The 26,706-nt window shown below is 48.0% G+C and overlaps 2 protein-coding genes across 2 annotated transcripts in view; one reads left to right on the top strand and one right to left on the bottom strand.

Annotated features, from left to right (window-relative positions):
• The window catches only part of LANCL1 (LanC like glutathione S-transferase 1), a 34,111-nt gene extending 18,690 nt beyond the window's left edge, over positions 1–15,421 (top strand). Inside the window, exons 4-10 of the mRNA XM_075933930.2 lie at positions 1,232–1,439; positions 6,029–6,164; positions 6,594–6,740; positions 10,350–10,532; positions 11,014–11,190; positions 11,526–11,598; positions 13,674–15,421. Coding sequence (XP_075790045.1) covers positions 1,232–1,439; positions 6,029–6,164; positions 6,594–6,740; positions 10,350–10,532; positions 11,014–11,190; positions 11,526–11,598; positions 13,674–13,750 — 1,001 coding nt within the window. The 3' untranslated portion in view covers positions 13,751–15,421. The remainder of the gene's footprint in view (positions 1–1,231; positions 1,440–6,028; positions 6,165–6,593; positions 6,741–10,349; positions 10,533–11,013; positions 11,191–11,525; positions 11,599–13,673) is intronic.
• The window catches only part of CPS1 (carbamoyl-phosphate synthase 1), a 288,535-nt gene that overhangs the window by 195,683 nt on the left and 66,146 nt on the right, over positions 1–26,706 (bottom strand). The window lies entirely within an intron of this gene.

Below are 26,706 nucleotides of genomic sequence, written 5' to 3'. Positions count from 1 at the left end.
GAAAGGGGTGTCCCAGGGCGGTTGAGGGTGAGAACAGCTGCTCTACTGCAAATGTTTTCTTGCCTCCCACCAATGCTTGTTTGTTTGTTGTTGCTATTTGGCGGGAGGAGAGGGGGACTGTCTGTTTAATCAAATACATTATAATAATCCCTTTTATATAGGGCTTCTCAGTGGTAGATCTAAACCAGCGGTTTTCAACCTTTTTCACTCTGCCCCCCCCCCCAACGTACTATAAAATCTCCACAGCCCAGCTGTGCCACAAAAACTGTTTTGCTTCATATAAAGGGAAAGCAGGATAATTATTCAGGCCCCAGGCCCTAGAGGGCAAGGAATCATAGAACACTAGAACTGGAAGGGACCTCGAGAGGTCATCGAGTCCAGCCCCCTGCCCTCATGGAAGGACCAAGCACCATCTAGACCAGTGTTTCTTAAACTTTTGAAGACCGAGGAACACCAAACAGGTTTTTTTTGTGAGGAACACCAAGGGTTTTTTTGTTGAGCCCCCTCCTCCCCCCCCAAAAAAAAGTCACCTGCCCCTTTAAGGGCAGCCATTTTGAACTCTGTTGTTCTCTGCGGCATACCTCCGACTGCCTCGCAGAACACAGTTTAAGAAACACTGATCAGACCATCCTTGATAGATGTCTATCCAACCTGCTCTGAAATATCTCCATTGACAACTCCATTCCACAACTTCCCTAGGCAATTTATTCTGGTGTTTAACCACCCTGACCGTTAGGACGTTTTTCCTAATGCCCAACCTACACTACAAAGCTAAGTTGCCCATGGCTTTGGCCTCATCTGCGGGTGCAACCCTGCATGGTGGGGTTTTGGCTTTCTGCTCTGGGCCATAGTGTGTCTAGTGAGCCCTTCTGAAACCTGCTCACCGCCTTGTGGGGGTTCTAGACTCCCGCATGAGAGCTGCTGGTCTAAAAGAATGTTACGAAGTTACTTGGTACAATTCACGATTATTGCCAATTTACAGATGAGGAAACGGAGACCCAGCGGTGAAGAGACATGCCCAAACTCAACCAGTTGCCAAACTGCACGAGACACGGGAAGATATTAATGTCCCAGTGGAGATAAGCTGGTCAATAAATCTGTTGAATGTTTTTGTCTCCGCCATAAGCAGCCAGGTTTTCATGTGTTTGAGCAACAAAAGTAAATCGTGCCAGGGGAGGCCAATAGAACAGCTGATCCGTCCCCTGGGCTTACCCCATTTCTTTCTTTGCAGGCATTGCTTTGCTTTACTTGCACCTATATGATGTGTATGGAGAGCCTTCCTACCTCCAGGTGGCAGAGGCCTATGCGAAGAAGAGCTTGAGTTGTCTGACAAGGCGCTCCATCACCTTCTTGTGTGGGGATGCTGGGCCGTTGGCAGTGGCTGCCGTAGTGTACCACAAAGTACAGGACAAGACACAGTCAGAATCCTGCATCACTCGGTAACGTTTCAGGGTTTGGGTTTTGTCCACCTGTTCCTAATGTGGTTGTTTTTGGACACATAACCATCTCTCTCGGCCCTGTTAGATTCTGCTGTAGTGCTCCGTATGAAGGAGAGGATTAACTAGCCGAACAAAAAGCACGCCACAGTCTTCTCAGCCTAAAGAAATGGTTGTCAGTAAGGACCTCACTGGCCCCCTAGTTATCACCTGCTTTTCTGGATAATGGGTACAATGGCTGTACTGTCAGTGGGTAGGAATTTGCCACCGCACTAGAGATGGGGGAACTGCATGTGGTTAGTTGGTTTGTTCTAAATGTTTCCATTTTTCAAAATCTTAAACAAAAGCAATTGATTTTTAAAAACTTTGTAAGTTCTATACTTGGTTGAAAATGGGAAAAAAACTTGGAAATATGTTTCCCCATTATTTGGGGTGAGGAGAGAAGGGACAGATTTTTTGGTAATTCTAATCAACTCCATGCTACAGTTGAAGGTACATTTTGTTAAAGTTAAGATTATGGTTTCAACTTTTTCATTTGATCTTATGTCTGTTTTTAAATGTGTTTTTATTATTGTTATATTTTTAAACACAAACCACTCTACACTACCTCAATAGGGTTAGCATGCAAAAGAGGGAAAACACTTAGCAGAGGCGCAATTCAATTGCAAGGTTTCAAGAGTATATGATATAAGGAGTCCCAAAATTATGAAAGAAAACTGGGGGAAGCTGGCCAGTAAACAAATCTACCAGATCTTAGCAGCTGCAGAAATATACACTGAATAGCCTCACTAGGAGTGTCAAACAGCACAATTGTTCAAAAAGGAAGTGGGGAGAAGTTTAGAATTGCCTAAAGGATTTGGAAATCTGTTTCCCGTTAATTTTAATTAAGATTGTGATTGTCTTCTTTTTTCAGTGTGAGTTGAATGCTCATGAAATACGCAGCTTGTACCAGTCTAAAGAACCATAGAATTCTAGGCTTGGCAGAGACCTCGGGTGGACACTGAGTCCAACCCCCTGCCCAAAGCAGGACCAACCCCAATTACATCATCCCAGCCAGGGCTTTGTCAAGCCAGGACTTAAAAACCTCTAGGGATGGAGATTCCACCCCCTCCCTAGGGAACCCATCCCAGTGTTTCCCCACCCTCCTAGGGAAATAGTTTTTCCTAATATCCAACCTAGACCCCCCCCCCCCACACACACACACTGCAACTTGAGACCATTGCTCTTTGTTCTGCCATCTGTCACCACTGAGAACAGCCTCTCTCCTGCCTCTTTGGAACCCCCCTTCATGTAGGTAAGGCTGCTGTCAAATCCTCCCCCCCCCCCCAACTCTTCTCTTCTGCAGATGAAACAAACCCAAATCCCTCAGCTGCTCCTCATAAGTCAAGTGCTCCAGCCCCCTCATCATTTTGGTTGCCCTCCACTGGACTCTCTGCAATGTGTCCACATCCTTGCCGTAGTGGGGGGGAGGGGCAGGATTGGATGCAATACTCCAGATGTGGCCCCACCAGTGCTGAATAAAGGGGAACAATCACTCCCCTAGATCTGCTGGCAACGCTCCTCCTAATGCAGCCCAATGTGCCATTAACCTTCTTGGCTACAAGGACTCCCTGTTGACTCATATCCAGCTTCTCATCCACTGTAATCCCCAGGTCCTTGTCTTCAGAACTGCAGAGACAAAAGTCCCTTCTTTATTCTGGAAATATCTACATGTGATCTTAACAATACTTCATTGGTCAACATTGCATCAGATTGGCGATGCAGATATATTTGCCTACAAAAAGGACATCTGGGCCCCATTCTTTTAAAGTGAGATGTGCAATTGTGGAGTGGATTAAACCCCAAATCGTAACCGATCCCAAATCATGTTTCTTTATTGTAACTGTCCTTTGCTGGGTCCCTTCTGCAGACTGCATCAGTTTTGTGGCCGAGCAGGAATTCAGATTAATTCTGCACTGCCATCTAATGGCGTCTAGAGGAGAGGGCCCTGGAAATGGGTTACTTCCGAAAGGCAAGCCGAGAAAGAAAATGGAAAACAATTTGGTTAGATCAGTTCCTACTGCCTGCCCCCATTGTCCAGAGCAGGCCATAATACTTTTTAAACAGACAGAGCCGCTTTCTACAAGAAATATTTCCATTCCTGAAAACACAGAATGTGGGTTGAATTTAGTACTGAGCTCCCAAGAATTTGCTGAGCTCTGGAGAGGAGAGCTCTTAGTTTCTTCTACGGAGAAGAGTAGCACTCGCTATGCCTGTTTCTCTTTGGTTCCCTGAGCTTTCAAGTGCATTTTATCTCTACAAAGATTGAAGAGAGCCGCTCAGCAGAGTTTTCTCTGCAGCAGAAGATGCACATGCTTCTCTTGGGGTGGGGTGGGAAGGCCTACTAGCACTTGCCTAAATGAGTTCATGGCCCAAAAGTGTGTTTTCTCCCCGAGAGATGGTAACACTTCAAGGCAGCAGATTTTCCACCAGTCATCCTACTCATCCCGATCGGGTGTTTGCTTCTCAAGTCATTGGCACAGAGTCGCCACGTTTTCCCTTCTTCCAGAGCCTGGTACTTTTCAGCAGTTGAGCGGATGGGTTGGTTTAGTAAGTGTAGTAGCTAAGCAGCAGGAACCTCTGTTACCGTCCCCCGGCTGGCAAATGGCAGCCCCAACATATTGCCCCTTTGGTTACCATGGTTACCCTGTGGTTTGGTCCCCCACACACTGACAGGGGCTGCTCTACAGGCTTCCCCCTCCACCCCCTCCAAACACTGACAGGGGCTGCTCTACAGGCTTCCCGCCCCCCTCCAAATGCTGACAGGGGCTGCTCTACAGGCTTCCCCCCCCACCCCCTCCAAACGCTGACAGGGGCTGCTCTACAGGCTTCCCCCCCACCCCCTCCAAACGCTGACAGGGGCTGCTCTACAGGCGGCTGGCAGGAGCTGTACAAACACCAGTTCTTGGAGATCCAGACTCTCCTCCCCCCCCCCAAAACTACCCACCCCCTCACCCCTCTAGTGACAGGCGCTCTGGCATTGCTCCGGGCACTGCATCCAACCCCAGCCTTCCCCCTCCTCACTTCCTCTGTACCTGCCATAAGTCTCCCACCCCTACTACAGCTTCCCACCCCGCAGCAGCCAGGAGCCCTGGAAATAGTGTCACTAGGGGGTTGAGGGCAGCAGCATGGGGAAAGGAGATCTGCCACCACTGCCTGATTCTGGGGAGCGTGGGGGGAGACAGGCTCCATGCGTGGGAGACAGGGGGAGACACAGCCTGCAGGGAGGAGTGCAGCACTCGGCAGCTGCCTGGCGTGAGGAACTGAACCCAGCCTGCCTCGAGCCTCCCTCCCCGCAGCTCTCTAAGTAGCTCTAGTTGCCTTGAATTCAGCACCACGCAAAGATTCGTTGCTGCAGGGAGCCAGCGCCCAGGGGACTCTGGACAACTGGCTGCTGCTTCCTTTTAAAAAACACAAGGCGCTGCTCAAGAGCACGCGCTGACGTGATACTCTGGCTTTTCCCTCGCGGGCCTGGGACAGGGGAGCCCGCGCCAGTGCTTCCTCAGGGAGGGCGTGCCTGGGCCTTGTGCCTGTCAGAGGCAGCATGAGGCCCTGAAAGGAGCAGCCTGCAGGAAATGCAGCACCCGTGCTGTTGTTTTGAGAGGGACAGGGTTTTCCAGGCCGCTGATCCGGGAGAAGGAAATAAGACCGCTTCCCTCTGTGCCTCCGACTTAATGCACCTGAGTTAAGAGTTGCCCAGCGCTACAGGAACCTGTGGTGTTTGCTCTTGGACTGGCCCTGTGATTTGTAATTCATTAACTCGCACAGATGAAGAGAAACTGGCTCTCTCTCCTGTGCCCCATGGCGGCTAGTTATTTCCAAACCACCCGTCCCCCCTCCACCGTGCACTGTTGCCTACGTGATTCACATTTTCCTCTCCCAGCCTCCTTGCCCTCTCTCCTCACTCAGGGGATGGCCCAGTGGGTTTGGAACAGGGCGAGAGCACTGCTGGGTTTTCACAGTCGAGGCTTCTCAGCAGAAGGGCTGGAATCTTACAAAATGGTCAACGTCGGCTTCTTTCTGCTCCCACTCGGAGCGGATGGGGACCCTTCCCTTTGGCTTCTGCGGAAGCAGAGTTAAACTGCTGCCGATCGCTTCGGGAAGTGCCTCCTGGCACAGAAGCTAAATTTCTGTAGGTACTGCTAGGGCATGTGATAGGACAGCTGGGAATGAAGGCGTTTTCCTTGCTTAAAAGGATCATCCAGCTGTACCTAAGCAGTTACCAAGTTGGGCTGGACTCTCGAGATTGTCTGCTTTCCCGTAACACCCCTGCTGACCCATTGCTCTACAAATACATGACAGACCGTTCCTGCCCTGAAGGGCTGAATGTCTAAATAGAGAAGATGAAGGATTATGTCCATTTTCCAGCTGAGAACGGAGGCACAGAGAGATTCAGGGACCTGCCTAAGGTTACACAGAGTGAGCCTTTGGTGGAACTGGGAACCGAACTCAGATCTCCTGGGTCCCGGTCTAGCAGCCGTCACCTGTAGTTACAGTTTGGGAGTGTTTTGGTGTCGCTCGTCCCTGCCAACCTATTTCCTCTTTTTTTCCAGCTTGCTTCAGCTGCATAAACTTGACCCACAGGCGTCGGATGAAATGCTCTATGGGCGCATGGGATACCTCTACGCGCTGCTCTTTGTGAACAAGCATTTCGGAGAGGAAAAAATCCCTCAAAACTATATTCAAGAGGTATGCTGCCGTCTCTCGGTTTGCTCTCCGCTGCAGGCTGAATTAGCCCCCCCACATCCTACACGTTGGTCCTGTGTTCTGTCACTTCCCACCTCGCACACACTTGGAAGGGTGAAAACAGATGCCAGTCTAGGCAAACCTGACATGTGAAAATATGATTTGACACGGTGAAGGCCACAGCACGCAACCTCCGCTGTTGCTGCAGGCCTTGTTCTTCCAAAGGGATGTTGTGTCAAATGTGCTTCCTAAGGCGCAAGGATCCCGTGCCCAGAACTGGCAATGCCCCCGTTCCTCTTCCCCATCCACAAGCTAGGATTTCCATGCGCCGCGTAACTGGTACTTGCTGGGCTGGGTCCTGCCTGCCAGACTGGAGGGGAGAGATAGTGTACCTCCGAGGGGTCATCACTCGCCTCTGCTTTCCTCCTGCAGGTCTGTGATGCGGTCGTGGCGTCCGGGGAAAGCCTGGCCAAAAGGAGGAACTTCGCAAACAAGAGCCCGTTGATGTATGAGTGGTACCAGGAGTATTACGTAGGGGCGGCACATGGGTTGGCAGGAATTTATTACTATCTTATGCAGGTGAGAGAAAAGGTCTTCCCACTTCTAATGCCCTCCAATTAGAACATGGGGAGCTTTCTGATTGGCTAGTAGTGATGTCACACTGGTGTCAATCCTGGTCAGTTGTCCATCAGATGCTCTTTTATTTGGTTTGAAGCCTATTTCATAACTGCTCCAGACTCTGTTTCTGAGGTGTTACCACACTCTGAGGTGGCCAGTCACGCAGGGTTAGATTCATAAAGAAACTTAAGTGTCATCGTGCCGGATTTTTAAGTACCTAGAAAATCATGGAGATGCAGAGAGCCTGAGTTTGGCATCTTGGCTCCCTGTACAATGAAGTCACAGGCTGAATACCCGGGATAGAGAAAAGAGCGGCCAAGCATGGTGCACCAAACACGTACAGGGAAGGCACAGAGGAGATCTGACTATGCACTTCTTTAGCACTGATGGCTTTGCAGCATAGGTTCAGCACTTCAATCTGCAAGCTGTCAATTTGGGAGATTTGATGCTTAGCGCAAAATACTCCTTCCAAGGGGCTCAGAGCTGCCAAGTAGAGAGAGAACTGGCACTATAGTTTTTATCCATTGCAGTGCAATTAGAGGAGGACATAGAGGATCTGTTCCTGCTCTCCGTGAGGGCAGTGGTGAAACTGCTCCCTTAGTTTTAAACTTTTCTGTACCCTGGCACCTATTGGCATGGTCTGTGTACACATGAGAACGGAGACCTTCACCTCGGGCTGGCTCTGCAGCCGACGAGGGGGCCGTGGAGGTGTGGCGTGATCCAGGAATCATCCTACACACTTCCCTTTGCTTCATACCACCTCATTAATCCCAATCATACCTTCGAACCAATCCCCCACCACAGGATCGGCTTTTCCTTGCCTCTTAAAATCCAATCCCCTTCTTTTTCTTTCTGTAATGGGGTTCACTCACCAGTGGGGGCGCCCCCTTGTGGCTGGATCCGGGAGATCAGCTCTTCTCCATTTGAGCGCCCCCTTCTGTTGCTCACTCTCTGGAAGCAGGGGTGCTCTTTTGCTGTGAGTCAGCCCTCCCCGCCTGGTGACGACGGGTTCTTCTCTTTCTGGCGTATCACAGTCTCACCAGACCAACCGTCCCCATGCCATTTTCCCGCTTCCCATTAGCTGGTGGGAAAGCGGGCTCACCCAGCAGACAAGAGCTATGCAGGCTCAGCCCTCACCGTCTGGGCTATTCCGTCTTCTACAGGCTTCCTTCTCCCCACCGCCTCTGGGTGAACCTCTCTGGTAGGGACAGGATTGTGGGTTTCCCCCCACCCACCTTCCTGGGCCCAGAAACGGTCTGTAAACTCCCACCCGGCAGCCCCATTCTGCTGCTGACTTCCTGGCTTTATGCCTTACCCAGCTTCTCCCCACAGGGCTGGGTTTCTTCAGCAATAAAGCCTGGCTCTCCCCGAGGGCGCGTCTACACTACAGCGTAGTAACGCACGTTATTTCACAATCACCAGGCGAGCGTCCACACAGCACGTCGAAATAACGGGCTTCTTATTTCGAAATAATAAACCCCCTTTTCATGAGGAATAACGCTTGTTTTGAAATTCATAGAATCATAGAATCTTAGGACTGGAAGGGACCTCGAGAGGTCATCGAGTCCAGCCCCCCGCCCTCAAGGCAGGATCAAGCTCCGTCTACACCATCCCTGACAGATGTCTATCTAACCTGTTCTTAAATATCTCCAGAGAGGGAGATTCCACCACCTCCCTTGGCAATTTATTCCAATATTTGACCACCCTGACAGTTAGGAATTTTTTTCCTAATGTCCAATCTAAACCTCCCCTGCTGCACTTTAAGCCCATTACTCCTTTCCTGTCCTCAGAAACCAAGAGGAACAAATTTTCTCCTTCCTCCTTGTGACACCCTTTTAGATATTTGAAAACCGCTATCATGTCCCCCCTTAATCTTCTTTTTTCCAAACTAAACAAGCCCAGTTCATGAAGCCTGGCTTCATAGGTCATGTTCTCTAAACCTTTAATCATTCTTGTCGCTCTTCTCTGTACCCTTTCCAATTTCTCCACATCTTTCTTGAAATGTGGCGCCCAGAACTGGACACAGTACTCCAGCTGAGGCCTAACTAGTGCAGAGTAGAGTGGCAGAATGACTTCACGAGTTTTGCTTACAACACACCTGTTGATACAACCTAGAATCATATTTGCTTTTTTTGCAACAGCATCACACTGTTGGCTCATATTCAACTTGTGGTCCACTATGACCCCTAGATCCCTTTCCGCCATGCTCCTTCCTAGACAGTCGCTTCCCATCTTGTATGTATGGAACTGATTGTTCCTTCCTAAGTGGAGCACTTTGCATTTCTCTTTATTAAACCTCATCCTGTTTACCTCTGACCATTTCTCTAACTTGCTAAGGTCATTTTGAATTATGTCCCTATCCTCCAAAGAAGTCGCAACCCCACCCAGTTTGGTATCATCTGCAAACTTAATAAGCGTACTCTCTATCCCAATATCTACATCATTGATGAAGATATTGAACAGTACGGGTCCCAAAACAGACCCTTGAGGAACTCCACTTGTTATCCCTTTCCAGCAGGATTTAGAACCATTAACAACAACTCTCTGACTACGGTTATCCAGCCAATTATGCACCCACCTTATCGTGGCCCTATCGAAGTTATATTTGCCTAGTTTATCAATAAGAATATCATGCGAGACCGTATCAAATGCCTTACTAAAGTCTAGGTATATGACATCCACCGCTTCTCCCTTATCCACAAGGCTCGTTATCCTATCAAAGAAAGCTATCAGATTAGTTTGGCATGACTTGTTCTTCACAAACCCATGCTGGCTATTCCCTATCACTTTATTACCTTCCAAGTGTTTGCATATGATTTCCTTAATTACCTGCTCCATTATCTTCCCTGGGACAGACGTTAAACTGACCGGTCTGTAGTTTCCTGGGTTGTTCTTATTCCCCTTTTTATAGATGGGCACAATATTTGCCCTTTTCGAAGTAGCCCGAGTGTGGATGCTCCACTGCTGCTATTTCGAAATCGCTCCTCCCCAGGGCCGTTCAAAGGAATTCATCCCCAGTGCGTCCTGGGGCTCTAAATCGAGGTAGCGCGTTGGAGGAGCCTGCCTCGGACTGATTTTGAGGCTTCCCTATAGCGTGGATGCGCTATTTCAAAATAGTGATTTCAGGTGTTGTTATATAAAATAACTTTGTAGTGGAGACGTGAGGTGCCCTGAGGTGCAGCAGACATTCAAAGTTCTTCAGGACTAATATGGGATCAGCACCCCCCCCCCCCCCCCATGCTCTCCTTGCTGGGGACTGGCCAGGCACCCTCCAGAGCCGGGCTCTATTGCTGCAGAGGAAGAGGTATTAAGGGGATGACCAGTTACATGCCCATGCCCGAGGTACTAAGCAACCTGCTCCCACAGCTCTCCTAGGCCCCCTGTATAGGAGGAGCGGTATAAGCCAGTGCAGCAGAGCTGAAGAAACCGGATGTAATCCATCACGCTAAACTCTGTTGTCATCATAGAAGCGTAAATTGCTGGTGCTGCTAAACACAGCCTTGCCAATTGGGGGAGGGACTAGCCCAATACTACTTCAGTTTAACAGCCTCTCTTGTCTGTCTCTTCCAGCCCGGCCTCGGCGTGAGCCAAGTGAAGCTGCATAACACAGTCAAACCCAGCGTGGATTATGTCTGCCAGATGAAGTACCCATCAGGCAACTACCCCCCTTGTATCGACGACACCAGAGACCTGCTTGTCCATTGGTGTCACGGGGCACCTGGTGTGGTCTACATGCTCACACAGGCCTATAAGGTACAGGGCGTGCTAGGGAATGGTGGTGGGAGAGCTTTGACCGTGGCACTTGATCTCAGAGACCTCTCACCAGGGTGTGTGATATTCCAATGAAACAATCTCCCCGCACTGCCGGGCAGGCCCCGTGTCCATGACAATCAACATGCAAATCAGACGTTTAATGAATGGTTTCCAAACGTGTCCCGGTGTCTCACCCCAAATGCAGGGTGCTCTCGTTTCTCGAGGAGCCAGCCATGCGTGGCATTCACCCTGTGGCAGGTGACTAATGGCGATAGCGCGTTGGGAGTTAAGTCAGGGTGGCGCAACCTCGTGCATCACTCAGAAAACCATTGACAGCAGCAGGCAAAGTCACGGTGCCATTGCTGAAGTAGGAGAGGTCGCTCTCGCGAGGAGCGAATTCATCACGGAGGTGGGGGCCTGCCCCCGCCCAGCGTGGATGCCGGGGGAGAACTGCAGCGCGTGGACTTTCTCGCCTCCACAGGTGTTTGCTGAGCAGCGGTACCTGAGCGATGCCCTGCAGTGCACAGACGTGATCTGGCAGTGGGGCTTGCTGAAGAAAGGTTATGGGCTGTGCCACGGGACAGCAGGCAACGCGTATGCCTTCCTGCTGCTGTACAACCTCACTCAGGACACCAAATACTTGTACAGGGCCTGCAAGGTGAGCCGCACTGAGGGACCGTGGCCGCCGGAAGGAGGGGGTGCTGGCTAGGGGAGCTCACCTGTTAGGAAAGTTACCCCATAGACAATTGCAGTATCAGCTTTTGCTAAGGAGAGGCACCGGGCAGGCGAGTGCGGAACGGAATGCCCATTCTAGAGCCGGTTTGATTCTGCTCCATCGGATTCCTGGGCAGTTGAGATGGAGATCGCGAGAACAGTGGGGTGGACTTGTGTATGGTTGGAGACGGGGGTGTGTGTGTGCACATGCTGTCTGTATTTTTGACATCCACAACCTGCCTGCTATAACATTGGGATGCTTTGTTCTTCCCTTCTCAGTTTGCAGAGTGGTGTTTGAGTTATGGGCAGCACGGGTGCCGGACTCCAGACACTCCCTTCTCTCTCTTTGAAGGTAATGGGGTCCAGCTTTTGCTCCCTAATATGTCCAGAGTCGGATCTCACACGGGTGTAAAGTGAGAGGAATTGCATTAAGACCCCATAAAATCAGCATCAGGAGACTTACACTCACTGTTTTAACCTCCTCCCCGTGCGATGTCAACAGCCGTAGATATTGGCTACAACGGTAGGGCCGGAGGTTGGTCCTCCTGTGTTACATCTGGTACAGTACAAAGCTCTCACTGGGGTAATTTTGCATTGGGGACAATTTAAGGCTACAGTAATTGCAGGCTGGCTCCCCAGCCAACCTCTGCAATCTGCGTACTTGCTATTTGGGGCAGGGCCTTTTCAGTTTGCCTCCAGAGAAGAACGAAGAAGTGAACAAAAAGAACCCATAGATCTAGTCACCCGGGGTATGTCTACGCTACCACCCTAGTTCGAACTAGGATGGTTAATGTAGGCAACCGGAGTTGCAAATGAAGCCCGGGATTTAAATAGCCCGGGCTTCATTTGCATCTTGCTGGGCGCCGCCATTTTTAAATCCCCGGTAGTTCGGACTCCGTGCCTGCGGCTACACGCGGCATGGAGTAGGTAGTTCAGATTAGGCTCTCTAATCCAAACTACCAGTACACCTCGTTCCACGAGGAGAGAGCCTAATCCGAACTACCTACTCCATGCCGCGTGTAGCCGCGGGCACGGAGTCCGAACTACCAGGGATTTAAAAATGGCGGCGCATGGCAAGATGCAAATGAAGCCTGGGATATTTAAATCCCGGGCTTCATTTGCAACTTCGGTTGCCTATATTAACCACCCTAGTTCGAACTAGGGTGGTAGCGTAGACATACCCCCAGATCACTTTCCCAAATGCTGATTCCTAAGATGTTCCGTAAATCTGCCGGCAGGAGCTACCCTGGGCCAGTTCCACAGCCACCATAAATCTCAGAACCACGCTCATCAATGGAACTAGGAACAATTTTCTAACTGCACAAAAGTGATCACCCTTGCCCCACTCCTGAGGCTCTGTCCCCCACTTCCAATCCCCCACTTGCTCATTGGCACCAGGCTGGGGTTGGGGCAGGGGTTTGGGGGTGCAGGGGGAAGCCTCTAGCTGAAGGGGTGGGCTCTGGGTTGGGGCAGGGAGGAGGAGTTTCAGGGTGTGGGGGGAGGCCTCTAGCTGAGGGTGTGGGCTCTGGGGTGAGACAGGGAGCAGGGGTGTAGGCACAGGAAGTGGCTCTGTGCTGGGACCAAAGGATTTGGGGTGCAGGACGTGGTTCTGAGGTGAGGCAAGGGATGGGATGCAGGAGGAGGTTTGGGCGGCAGGTTCCAGGAGGGGGATCAGGTGTGGGAAGGGGCTCAGGGCTGGGAGTTGGGGTGTGAGAGGGAGTTCAGGGTGCAGGCTCCAGGTGGCGCTTCCCATGAGAAGGGGCAGTGGCACCACACCCCTCAGGTCCTGGGTGTAGGAGTGGCCAGGTGGCTCTGGGTGCTGCCCACAGGCTCCTCCCCCGCAGGTTCCATTGGGTACAGTTCCCAGCCAATGGCAGCTGAGGAGCCAGTTCTTGGGGAGGAGGCAGCACGCAGAGCCCCCCCGGCCATCCCTCTGAGCCAAGGGATATGTCACTGCGACAGTGGAGCCTACCAGCCCCGTGCCAACCAGACTTTTAATGGCCCAGTCAGCAACATCGACTGGAGCCAACAGGGTCCCTTTTCATTGGGTGTTCTGGTCAAAAACCTGGCAACCTTACTAGGAGAATTTACACCAGCTGAGTATGTGGGATAAAGTTTTCAAAAGTATTCAGATACTTAAAGGCATTGAGAGGCTTACAACTGCAAATAGGCGCCGAAGGAGATTTACCAAAGTGCCCACCTGCCAATTTGCATCTTAGGCGCTTGCATGCCTTTAAAAATCTGGCTCTAACTGGTGACATCACTTTGGAAAAATGGGCTTAGCTGCCCGAGTCACATGGGTGCTTTGGAGAAAGTCCCGTCATCCATCTATGGTCACACTCATTAAGATTTACTCTATATACTGTACAGAGAGAATCGACCCATCATACACTTTGAGAAATAACAATTTTCATTTTTTTCTTTCAGGAATGGCTGGAACAATATATTTTCTTGCTGATCTCTTGGTACCCACAAAGGCCAAGTTCCCAGCGTTTGAGCTATAAAACCCTTCCCCGCAGTTCTCTGCCGAATCCCACTGCACTCCATATCCATTGGACAAGGAGACGAGACTTGCTTGAGTCTCTTTCAAACTTCTCTCTTGTAAACCCCGTTCTCCTGTTCATGGTTTCAGTTCTTTTCCACCCTGAACATTTTTCTAATGGTCTTTTTGCTTTGTGCCTATTTTTTTTAAAAAAATGTGGCTTTTGTTATTGGTTCCTAACGATGGGAAATGTACAGTATTTTGTTGGCTATGTAAACTCAGCTTTGCTATTTGATGTATCTGAATTCCAGGGAGAGAAAAACGTCTGTGGGATGTAACTTTGTCCTTTGAACGTTGTCATGAGTAAGAGTGGTAGAAGTTTACAGTATTATCTTTGGAAAACAAAAGAGGAAAACTTCTGACTTTTATTCTCCTATTGGCAAAACTAAGTTCCTAATCTTGGAGCTAGACATTTCTAACAGCTCCTGCTTTCAAACTCCTCTCAAACTTCACACCTTCCTGCTTTTAAAGCAAAGACTGTTTCATTCTTTGTGTGTTTTGTCAGTGACAGGAAGGCATCAGCCATAGCCTATCGTACAGCTTTGCCCTGTTACGCTAAATGCTGCAGAAGAACTGCCTCCAGTCACTGAAAGTTTCAGTTAAAAGTTAAGCAACTGGCACATGTGATCTTCCCTGTTTAGTTTTAACTTAGAATTATACGTAACATTGCTGCTGTTAGCCAGGTGCACCAGGCCTGTAAACAGAAGTTATGGGAAAAGACGCCTCCCCCATTAAGTGTTGTCAGGTAGATGCTGTTGCGTAGGTAGATGCTGTTTGCAAAGTCAATGGGGCAGATCTTGTTGGCTGTAAATCGGTATTAATCCATTGATGGAGCTTCACTGGTTTACACTTCCTGAGGATCTGTCCCAGTAAACTCGTCCTAGAATGGACATGCTCTGGTAAAAGAGCACTCTCCATTAGCTACCTGCTGGAGGTGCCCTTTTATTCCTCAGATTGCCCCACACTGGAAGAAAGGGGGAAATGATTTTGACATTTCAAGGCTGCTTCTCGTGAGTGCCTAGAGACACTAACAGCGTCTACAGACGGCACCACTCTTAGAAAACCATCCCCCACTCTCGGATGAGAGTTGTAACCTCCACCATGTTCTGATCAAATGCCTTTGCTGCGTGCTCTCGCAGACTCACTCAGAAAAGGTTTCAGCATTGATTGATTGGGAAAACTGGAAACACAGTGGAGCTCATTTGCCGTTCGCCAGGTGTCCCAGTCAAAATCCTCAAGCTCATTTGGACTACCTATGCCACACTGCTTGCTTCTGAGCTTTTAGCACCCTGGTGAATAACCAGAAACCCAGTGGTCTCCAGGGAGGGGACGCTGACTAATTGCATAGCCCTGGGAAAGTGGCTATAAAAAAAATGAAGCCAGCTGTAAGTTAACTTGCATTCGTGCCTGTAGTGACAACTGCATTGAGACCTCCAGCTTGGGGTTTTTTTTTTGGGGGGGGGGGGGTTATGTTAAACAATTTTCATTAAAGAAAAAGTTCATCCAACCTGTTGCGCACAGTATTCCAGCAGCAGGTGTGCTTCTGTGCTTGTACATGTAGTACCTGAAAACAGCTGGGGACGTGGTGTACGCTTTAGGTTGGAAATGGATTAATAAAATGCTGAAAAAATGAGTAGTCCTGTGGCACCTTAGAGACTAACAAATATATATATATAAAAAATTATCATGAGCTTTTGTGGGCAGGCTGAAACAAACAAAGTGTAAAATCTTTTTTTTAGGCTGTGTCTAGACTGCAAAGTTCTATTGGGAAAAGATATGCAAATTTTCCGCTTTTCTTCTGAAAGAGGCTTTTCTGACAATTGGTCCATCTACACTGGGCCAAATGTTGGGAAAAAAAGCCTCTTTCCTCGCAGAATGAGGTTTACACGGATACCAAAAAAACGCGTCTGCTTTTCCGACATCTTTTTCGGAAAAGCAAATGCGTTCCTTGGATGCGGCAGAGCTTCCCGGAAAAACTCTGCAGTCTAGACATACCCTCAGTGAACAGGCTTAAGGGTATGTCTACACTTGCCCCCTAGTTCGAACTAGGGAGGCAAATGAAGTATATCAAATGCAACTGATTTAAATATCCTGCGCTTGATTAGCATATTCACAGCCAGTCACCATTTTAAAAAGCCAGTATCCCGAATTAACTCGCTGCGTGTAGACGCAGTAGTCCGATCCAAAACCTTTCCCTCGAATTAACTGGGACTCTGCAGTGGTGGCCAGTTGGAAAGTCCCATATGGAACCTCTGTGTAGCATGCTGCAGATGCAGCATGAACACCCGCACAGAGATGCCTGCCTGTGGTTTCATGGAGAGCATGTGAATTGTCATTTTTGCCCACTTACTCTAGTTGCTGTGGCACGCTGCTGGCAGCATGGCAAGCCTCTGACTACAGCATTTGCAACTATCGCCTCTCGTTTTCATGTAACACCCGGTTCCCGTACCCAAGAGTGTGCCGATGTAATTTGGTAAGTGTTGTGGTTTGTCAAAAAGCCTGGACACACCAGTGGAGTTTCACTGAAGGGCTCAGAGAGCAAACGGAAAAAGAGCCCTCAAACCTTTGCATTGCCGTGGGTGTGCTGAGGACTGGGAGGGGGAGGGCGTCATGCAGTCTGGGTGGCTCCAAGGGCCGCCTCAGGAATTAGCTCTTCAGCCTCAGAGCACCCTCTGCTGGCTGGTCTCGCTCTCAGGCACCTGCCTTCTGCACTGGTTGAAGTGCTGTGTCCCTTCCTTCCTCTTTCCTCGTGACACTGCCCTGTGACAGCATCCCTGCACTCTGGGCTACCTCGCAGGGAACCCCAGTTGCCTCAGTGTCCCACTTCTAGCCATCATCTCGCCCCTGCCTCTGGGGCACACTGCCCTCTGAAACGACCACTCCGCATTGGCAAGGGGCTGGTCCCACCGCCTTCTGCTGCCCTGGCAGCCCATGTACCTTCAGGCCTTGAAAGCAAGGCCTTAGCCTTGGAGTTTGCCTGGCCGGAGCTCCCCAGCTCTGCCTGCCTTTCCCCAGCCCCGCTCTCTGTCAGGTCCCCTCTGTCGCCTACCTGCACCCTGGTGCTGCCTGCTCCACAGCTGGAGCAAGAGTCTGCTGTTTCCCTCCTCTCCAGAAACCCCTCTTTATACAGCCCACACTGAGCCCTAATTAGCGATTTACCACAACTGGCCAGTGAGGGGCCAACGCCATGTCTCTCTCGCACACACACAAGCCTTTGCACTGCTCCCGAGGGGTATGAGAAATACATTTCTGTGTTGTCATTTAAATGATTTACCCAAAGTCCTGCCAGCAAGGGAAGCCCCGAGAGCCAGGAGAGACCGTGTACATATTCGCAGTTCTGTGTCTGGCGCCACACCCAGATCTCATTTATAGGAAGGGCCCTACCACATTCAGGTCCATTTTACAGAAGACTAGTGTTGGAGGAGACCTCAGGAACTCATCTGGTCCAACCCCCTGCTCTAGGCAGGACCAACCCCAACTCAATCATCCCAGCCAGGGCTTTGTCAAGCCAGGACTTAATGTTTAAGGATGGAGATTCCACCATCTGCAGGGGCAACCCATTCCAGTACTTCCCCACCCTCCTAGTGAAATAGCTTTTCCTAATATCCAACCTAGACCTCCCCCACCCTGATACTTCAGACCATTGCTCTGGGATCTGTCCTATGATTAAAAAGAAAGTAAAGTTCATTAGTTCAGCAACTGACATCTGGAATTTCATGATGCAATTGTAGAGGTCCTGACCCAAAAAGGAGTTGTGGGGTCACAAAGTTATTTTTTGGGGGGGGGGAGGTGATACTGCTATCCTTACTTTTGTGATGTGCTGGTGGGGGCTCTGACTTCAGCGCTGGGCAGCTGGAGAGCTAGAGAAGAACACCAGCTCTGGCCATAGTACATCTGAGCGGTTAAATCCTGAACTGAAGTCCATGGGAGCTTTGCCATCAATTTCATCCCCAGGATTGAAAGTGCCCCCATTGAACTGCTAAAATTGTGCAGTTGACCTTCCTGGAGAAGTCTGATTAGAAATAGCTGTATGTATATGAATGTATAATCTACCTTTGCTCCATTTGTCAATAACACAATAGAAATAACACACACACACACACAAAACAATCTAGGAGTGTTATTTTTAAAAAGCTACGCACTCTCCCTTTTTTATCACAGTCTTAGCATATGAGGTGAGGCTGGAAATTGACGCAGGTCAATATTCTGCACAAACAGCCAGTCTTTGAAAGACATGTTAACCTTTGCTTTATTTCATCAGTCAGCACACACTGGGCATGCTGTTATGAGACTATCTACAAGACATGGATGCTAAGGCTTCATGCCTGTATATTGTTCTTTAAATACAGAAGAGAATGAAGACGTGATGGTTTTGCTCTGCGGACACCTATGCCCTTTGTACCAGGGGAGTATCTCACAGGCAAATGGCGTATTTTCATGTAAAGCATGTAAAAATATTAATGGGGTGATTATAGAAGAGGTGTGTTTTCCCTCCAGCAGATGGCAATAGAGTTCACTAGTTTTATTGCTCTGACTAAACCAGGGCTGGATTACCCAATAGGCAGACTAAGCACGTACTTAGGGCACCAACAAAACAGGGGCACAAAAAAAAAAAAAAAAAAAAAAAAAAAAGATTTTATGGTATAGTATTGTTTTTATTTTGAATTACATGGGGGGGGCACCATAATCTTTTCAGTGCTTAGGGCCTCTGAAGGTCTTAATCCGGCCCTGACTAAGACCAAGGACAATGTTTAAAATTCTGGTGTGCAAATTTCACAATTAAAATTAAAGAATTTCCCACATTTGGCATTTTGCTGCAAATTGACCTGTGGCACTGGAAACCGTATTTGTGAATTCTGTGCTGCTCGTACTAATAATGACTGGGGTTAATTGGTGGTGTAAGTGAGTCCAATGTCATTCATTTCAATTGAAGTTTTACCTCCTTCCCTAACCCTAACGTAAGGATGAATTTATCCCACTAACTAAAACAATGGATCACCCTGAACCATTTTAGTCATTGTTTGGGTCAGTGCTAAGCAGGAAACATGCCAATGCAAATTGGTGACATATGGAAATGAAAATTCTAAGCCACATAACAGACATTTTCCCCTCCGCAAATTTTTTATTTCTCCAGGCTGCTCCACCTAGGAATGTCCAAACCAGTTACAAATGAGTCATTAAGCATCACACCATGGTTTGCAGAGGGATAGGTGGTACAAAGAGCTAGCAGGCTAGCCTATGAGTTTTAAATTATAGTTTTAAATTTTAACCACTGTACACCGCTCTCTTCTATTGTGATAGCACTAAATTAAATTTGCTCTAACTCTACTTCCTAGCAGCAGTCACATTAAAAAGACAATTATTAAAAGCAACTAACTTTACAGATTAGACATACAAATGCAGAGGCCAGGCTACGAGCCAATATTGAAATGGGCAAACATAAGAGTTGGGTTCTCTGAATATGATTTGGGCCTGTTGCTTTGAGCTAGCCCGAACCATTGCTAACAGGCAGACAAGGTTTTTTCTGTGCTGCCAGAAACAGCCCAAATCCCTGAATTCTTCCGATTGTCTTCATTCATTAGAACAACAGGCGACCTTGAGAATACTCCTTTGAAAATGTATGTACTTCCTAAAGAAATACAGTTCCCCTCTTAAAGGGTGTAACTCGTTCTCCTTCATTTTCTGCCTTTACACACGCATGATGGGAATGGGTGTTCTGTTGGGGGAAATGTGCCCCTAGGAGGTGGAGTAGTGAAAAAAGTAATTACTTGGTTACCCTGGGACCATCATATTCCATTTACTACATTTTATGAGAAATTCTGCTGGCGCAGTTGAGTCTCTGGTTACCTTGCTTTATTTTTTTAAAATTCCTTCTGTCCCTTCAACAGAGGTTTCAGAACGACAGAGTCCTCCTTTCTTGAGTCCTCCGCTCAAAGATGAAAAGCCCTAGATAACTAGGATATGCAGCTGCCTTTGGAAGAGCCCATCAAGAAACACTTAGATCACAATGGAGCATGGAAGATGCCCCTCTGCACCAAATGGACTTTCCGGTGAACATTTGAACTAGAGCGCGTGAGTAATGGCTTCTGCTATGACTAAGCAAAACCGTTCATGGACATGTAACTTGCCCATGTGACTCCACACTCCATCTTTACCTGCCATTTTACACTGGCTGTGCTGAGGGCTTGGTGTGGAACAATGGATATCCCCGCACATGTTAGAAGCTATAAAAGGTCCTGAAAACACCACCATTTTGCCTCTTTCCTGCTCAAACCTCTGGACTATACACTTATATGAATGGGGGAGATGGGGAGCATTGTAACAAAGGAACTGGAAGTAACTAAAGACTTTATTTAAGCCAACAGTTACCATCGCTGTTATAAGCCTGAACCAAGAACTTCACAATTACTGCATATATTTGATTCCTTTAACCAATGTTAACTCTCGCCTTTCTTTCCACAAACAAACCTTTAGCTTTTAGGGTACGTCTAGACTACATGCCTCTGTCGCCAGAGGCATGTAGATTAGGCTACCAGACATAGGAAAATGAAGCGGCGATTTAAATAATCGCCGCTTCACTTAAAAATTTACATGGCTGCCGCGCTGAGCCGACAAACAGCTAATCAGCTGTTTGTCGGCTCAGCGCGATAGTCTGGACGCACGGGCGTCGACATCAAAAGGTATTTGTCGACCACCCAGGTAAACCTCATCCCAGGAGGCATACCTGGGTGGTCGACAAATACCTTTGATGTCGACACCCGTGCGTCCAGACTATCGCGCTGAGCCGACAAACAGCTGATTAGCTGTTTGTCGGCTCAGCGCAGCAGCCATGTAAATCTAAGTGAAGCGGCGATTATTTAAATCGCCACTTCATTTTCCTATGTCTGGTAGCCTAATCTACATGCCTCTGGCGACAGAGGCATGTAGTCTAGACGTACCCTTAGATACTAAAGGATTGGCAACAGGATGGTTTTTGCATAAGATATGACTTACGTATTGACCTGGTGTGTATGGCTGGTCCTTTGGGATCAGAACCACCTTTCATTTGATGAGCCGGATGATAAAGAGCCACTCATATCTGAATCCAATGATTTTGGTGGTGATAGAAAGGCTAAAATGCCTCAGGAAACTGCTTTTATGTCTTCTTGTTAGCCAGTGTTGTGAGAGAATTAATTTTGTGGCTGGTTTGGTATATCTTAGGGAGCAGTAAACGCCCGCATTTTGGGGTGTGCTTGCTTTATTTCTCATCAATTGTCCTGCTAAATTTGGTATTCTCTGTTGTGACCCAGAAAGGCACCGTTACAGAGGCATTTTATTTTTAATGGCAAATGTTGATAAACAGCAATTGCACCGTACAGACATAAACCAACTAAAAATATTTCCGTCAATAAGCTAAATTCACACCTAGGCATAGTAAGGAAAATGGGGCTTGAGAACTTATTGGGTTTTTTTTTATTTAAAGCTGTTTACTTTGTACGTTTCGAGGCAAGATATTGACAATTTAGTGTTTTAATGGTTGTAAAGCTTCTACTTTTTACATCTCCATGTCTAGTGTCATTAAATAATTAGTGTCCAGCCGGCACCACTGTCGAACCCCTTGTGACGGCGTGTTGGGGAACCCCCGACCCTGCATCCGTAGCCAGATGTGACTCGCATCCAGCCAGTAGAGTGAAAGGTTTTATTGGTTCTCAGGGACACAGCGCAGCATAGGAGCAATGTTAGCACAGACACCGAGAGCAGACGCCTTATTCCTCTTGGGGGAAGGGCTCATGGGCCCTGAACCCCACTTTCCTGTGCCCAGTCTCCCCTCATCTTCCCCCAGCCGAGACTCACTCACACTCCCTGCAACTGGTCACTCAGCCCCCAGGCAGCCCCACCTCTTGCTTTGTTCAGATTCCTCCATCTAGCCCAGGTGTCAGGCCAGCTGGGTCATTGCCTACGTGCCTCCCCTCAGGGACCCATCCCCTGCTGGGCACTGCACACACAGACACAGAGTCTCTGCAGACCAGCATAGGGCAGTAGGGGGTCACACAGCGCACAACACAGCAACCAGTGAATGCCAAACCAGAGTGGATCCAGAGCCAGAAGAGAGGACAGCACCCCCACTACGTCACACCCCTCTGATAGCCCACAAATGTGAAATTTAAAAATGGATACAAATAGAACAATGCTCACACACAAATATTGATAGATGTTGAAATGATTAAAAAAATGAATTCTGCCAAGCCTACAAATAATAATATTCCAGATCCATGGTGCCATTTTAGCAGATCCTCCGCATCTTTAGCATTGCCCTTCTCCCTGGAGCCTGCAGAATGGCCACACGGGACTAGTTTAGAGTTCCAAATGAATACGAGTAAAGCAATGACTGGACCTACTTGGAAGGAAGCTTGCAAGATAGTGTCTTGTTAACAGCTGCTCTCTGAGGCTATGTCTAGACTGCAGGCTTCTTTCGAAAGAGGCTCTTTCGAAAGATCGCGTCTAGACTGCAGGCGGATCTTTCGAAAGAGCAATCCGCTTTTCGAAAGAGAGCACCCAGTGAGTCTGGATGCTCTCTTTCGAGGAAGCCCTATTTACATTGAAGAACGCCTTCTTTCGAAAGAGGACTTTCGAAAGAAGGCGTTCTTCCTCGTGAAACGAGGTTTACCGCCATCGAAAGAAAAGCCGCGTTCTTTTGAAATTATTTCGAAAGAACGTGGCTTGAGTCTGGACGCAGGGGAAGTTTTTTCGGGAGGCTACTTTTCCCGAAAAAACCCCTGAATCTGGACACAGCCTGAGATTTCACCAGACAATCAGCCAGAAGAAGGGCAGAAGGAAACAGCATTGATTTAAAGCTGATGGCCAAAGGTCAGTTATTCTGAGCAAGGAGCATTCAGAAAGGTGCAGAAGCTGTGATGAACACAAATGGACTCCTGCCTGGGGACCACCTAATGGAGACAGACAACCACTTCTAGGGAGAGGAGTCTCAGATTAGGAATTTAGTAGCAGTAGATACCATCTATTTTGCTAGAGTCCTTCATTTTAGAAACTCCGGTTGGAAACCTTCTCTGTCCTTTACAGTCCTACATACAATCTTTCTACTTATCTATGTCATTTAGGAGATAAGATCTATAGCAAAAAGATGAGCTGCCCTCTCTCGCATAAAGCTCCAAACCTTCTCAATATGAACCCCAAGAGCCTGATTCTCTGCATTGCCCTGCAGTTTGTGTAGCAATTCACACTACAGCACAACAGGTGCCACAGGCTGCCCGTTTGCCTTGGTACTGTTTTGCACACCCTTTGCCTCTGAGCATGAAGATTACACATTAGGCAGGTCAATAGAAAAATCAGGCCCCTAATTTTTAGGGACGGGTTAACATCAGACATGGCCCAGATTAAATTGGGGACCGAGTTTTGCTTGTATATTTCCTGGGATGTTGGCACTGTGAAAATATGGAGGCCCTTTAGAAGTGCTTAGCCTCTAAAATTGCCTGTGTGTATCACGGGGAGTGGAATCACAAGAACAGGAAGCCTCAGCTGGGGGAAGACCTAGAGCAGTGGCTCTCAATCTTTCCAGACAACTATAACCTTTTCAGGAGGCTGGTTTGTCTTGAGTTCCCCCAAATGTCACCCCACTTAAAAAAAAAAAATCAATCAAACTTCAAAAAAGTATCAGGGTACACAATTACTGAAAAATTGCTGACTTCCTCATTTTTACCATGCAATTATGAAATAAATCAATTGCAATATAAAATATTGTATGTTCAATCAGTGTATAGTATATCCAGCAGTATAAACAAGTTATTGTCTGTGTGAAATTTTAGTTTCTACTGACTTCCCTTGGGTTTTTTATGTAGCCCGTTATAAAACTAGACATGCGTCTTTGATGCACAGGTGTGGGAAATTGAGGTGCAGGGGAAGGCTGCAGTCTCTCAAGGTTTTTCACAGAGTCTCAGTTGTAGGCCCTGCGCCCAGAGCTCCGCCCACCATTCCTGTGTCGAGGGCTCTGCCCACTGTCCCATCCTTGGCCACCTAACCATTGTCCACACACTGTCTTCCAGAGCAGTGCAGCTCCTGACCCCAGCGCAAGGGGGAGGAGAGGGGTATGGCTGGGTGCATCCCCGGGCGTCCCTAGAGCCAAAGGCTTGAGGCCATGGAGGAGGAGTTATAGAGAAAGAGCTTCTAGATGACCCAGAAAGACCCATGTAGGAGTGCAGCAAAGATTCTCCCTATTAATGTCTTAAAAATTAAGAATGGGACAAAGGCACAATCCAGGAGTGCTGCTGCCTTTGGAAGAACCCATCATTCTGGGACCACTCAACACCCACTGAGCACAGGTGTGAAGGACTGTGTAAGGCACAAGACAATGGGGAATCTGGCCTGCCAGGGAGGGCAGGAGTGCAATTAACCCCACCATGTATCTAATTAAAAGCTCGGCATCACTGCTACAAGAGCCCAGTGCACCAGAGCAGACAGAAAGCGATAGCAAACGACCTCCTAGGATCGTGCCTAAACTAGAATAAAAGACATTGGGATCTTTCAGCTAATGTTTTAAAGTCTTTCTCTGAACAAGGCCCATTATATATTTAACCTGTGGTGAACGTTTGAGATAATTGCTTATGGGAGCCTAGGGTCCACTTGGACTAATTAACATGTATTAAACTAACCTATTCTGTCTACAGGGAGGTTTTTAAATGTTACCCTCCATGGTTTCAAAGAGCACCTTTGACCCTATAGGTCAAAATCCTGTGCAATCATCGATACCTATTATTCATCGGGGGAGTTAGGTTTGACCTTAATGGTGTCTTGGTATGTTAATTAAAGGCTTCCGCTAACTAGGATGTGATAGTATTTTCCTTTGGAAAGAATAGGCACATTTTTTGCCACTGAAACAGATGGACATATCCCCGGTTAGCTCCTCTTCTTAGTGGACTACACCTGTGTTCCCTAACAATGTGGCGAGGTGGTAGAAGTGCATCCTTCTAAAGCATATGACTTTATAATTAGTTTGAGTCTTCTGTACCTTCTTACGTTACCGAGAAGTGGGAATTCAGGGCTGACCACAGTCTGACTCTAGAACTGATTTCATTCAAGTGATTTTAAGAAAGATCCTTCTTACCGTATCCAGTTTCATGCTAGCCTGTTCCACAGCACTGCCTTCCATTAAGAAGGGGAAGTGTCTTCCCACAGAACTTGCAAGACCATGTAGGAAATCTGGATTTAATTCACTGGATTTAATTCACTGTCATAGCAAAGGCAGAGTGGCTGATAGAGTAATAGCAACCTGTGTGATTGGCTCTATGGTGGAAGGAATGTGTTTGCATACGGCATCATCTCCAACTAAGTGAGGAAGGGAGCAAAGCATTGTCATGGACATCAAGCAGGTGTCGTTTCTTGTTGGGGTTGTGATGGATGGGTGGGTCATTACCCGTTTCTGGACATTCCAGCCATTCAGTTAACTAAAGTCTTTTCACAGTGATTAACCATTGAAAACTAATCCTAATGGCCTTGCCTGTAAGGGTTAAAACCACAGACAGTGAGTCCTAGGGAAGCAGGAAGTGAGGTGGCAGGAGGCCAGGAAAGCCAATGAAAACAAAGTGTGGGCTTATGAATTGGAAGCAGTGACCTTCCCATTCCTGTCAGTGTGTGACCAGAGGGGAGCTTGGGAGACATGAATTAAGCCAGGAACCTGGGCATGGAGATTCCAGCGACATCCATGCCTAGGGAAAGACTAAATCTTGGAAGAACAGATGTGTGAATAGAACAGGGAATGTTTAGTTAGACGTGATCAGGTTATCGTCTGTATTTTGGGGCTTGGTGAACTTTTCTGTGCTGAGCACAGATCACTATCCCCTACATTGTAACTTTCCAAACTGAATCCCAGAGAAGCAATTCTCTGCGTTTTAATTTTTTTTTTTTAAGCTGCTCGATAACATCAAGAAACCAAGACAAGTTTCACCCAATGTGTTTTCTTTGGGAAATAAAAATCACCCTTTTAAGACCATGGTCTGATTCCTGTATCTAATTAGGAAGGCAGGAAGTTCTATGTGCACAAGCCATACTACTAGGATAAATTAGTTTTCCAAGCTCCTCTCCAAAGGGAGGGTTAACAAGTTTCAGGGTCTCTCACAGAAGGAATTCCCAGATGCATCCTCCTGAGTTCATAGGGAGTTTTGCACTTGGTCGGTGGCAGCAATACCGATCCAAGGTCAGGGAATCTTGGGGAGTTTTTAAACAGAAGCCTTTAGTGGCAGGGTATTTTAAAGTCTTTTGCAGGCCCCTACCTTCTGCACCCAGAGTGCCGGAGTGGGGAACAGCCCTGACAGGGGTAAAGGAGGGGCAGGGAAACTGGATAAAGGAACTCTCCCCAATGGAGCTCCATTAATTAGCATAATGGATCCTTGAGAATGGGAGAGTCCAGTACTGTTTTTCCCTCCCCTTCCCCCAGTATAGCTCTGTGGCAAACACCACTCCTTCTATGGTCAAAGAGCAGCACTGCATTACAGTACAGCTTAGTTTTCAACCACTTCCTTCAGGGTAAAAAGCAAAACAAAGCAGGACAAAGCACTGCCAGCATCTCTCCCAGCTCAACATAGAGCCTGCATTGACCTCGTTCACAGCCCTTTTCATTCCCATGCACTGTTGTAAAGGCGTGCACACCCCTCACACTTTTTATAAAATACAGTTATGCAAACAACCCGAAACAAACCTTTCACCCAGTCCCAGTGGCCCAGTCACAAAACAAGTTTCCAACCAGAGCTGGAGGAAGAAAGCCCTTTCTCTTCATCTCTCCTGGCTCCACAGAGTCATAAGAATGGCCACACTGGGTCAGACCAAAGGTCCATCTAGACCAGTATCCTGTCTGCCGACAGTGGCCAATACCAGATGCCCCAAATGGAGGGAACACAACAGGTAATCATCATGTGATCCCTCTCCTGT

This window comes from Pelodiscus sinensis, chromosome 7 (genome assembly GCF_052426305.1).
Source record: "Pelodiscus sinensis isolate ZL-2025 chromosome 7, ASM5242630v1, whole genome shotgun sequence".
NCBI classification, from domain to species: domain Eukaryota; kingdom Metazoa; phylum Chordata; order Testudines; family Trionychidae; genus Pelodiscus; species Pelodiscus sinensis.
Note: the sequence above shows the minus strand (reverse complement) of the source record. Positions and strands in the feature narration are given on the sequence as shown.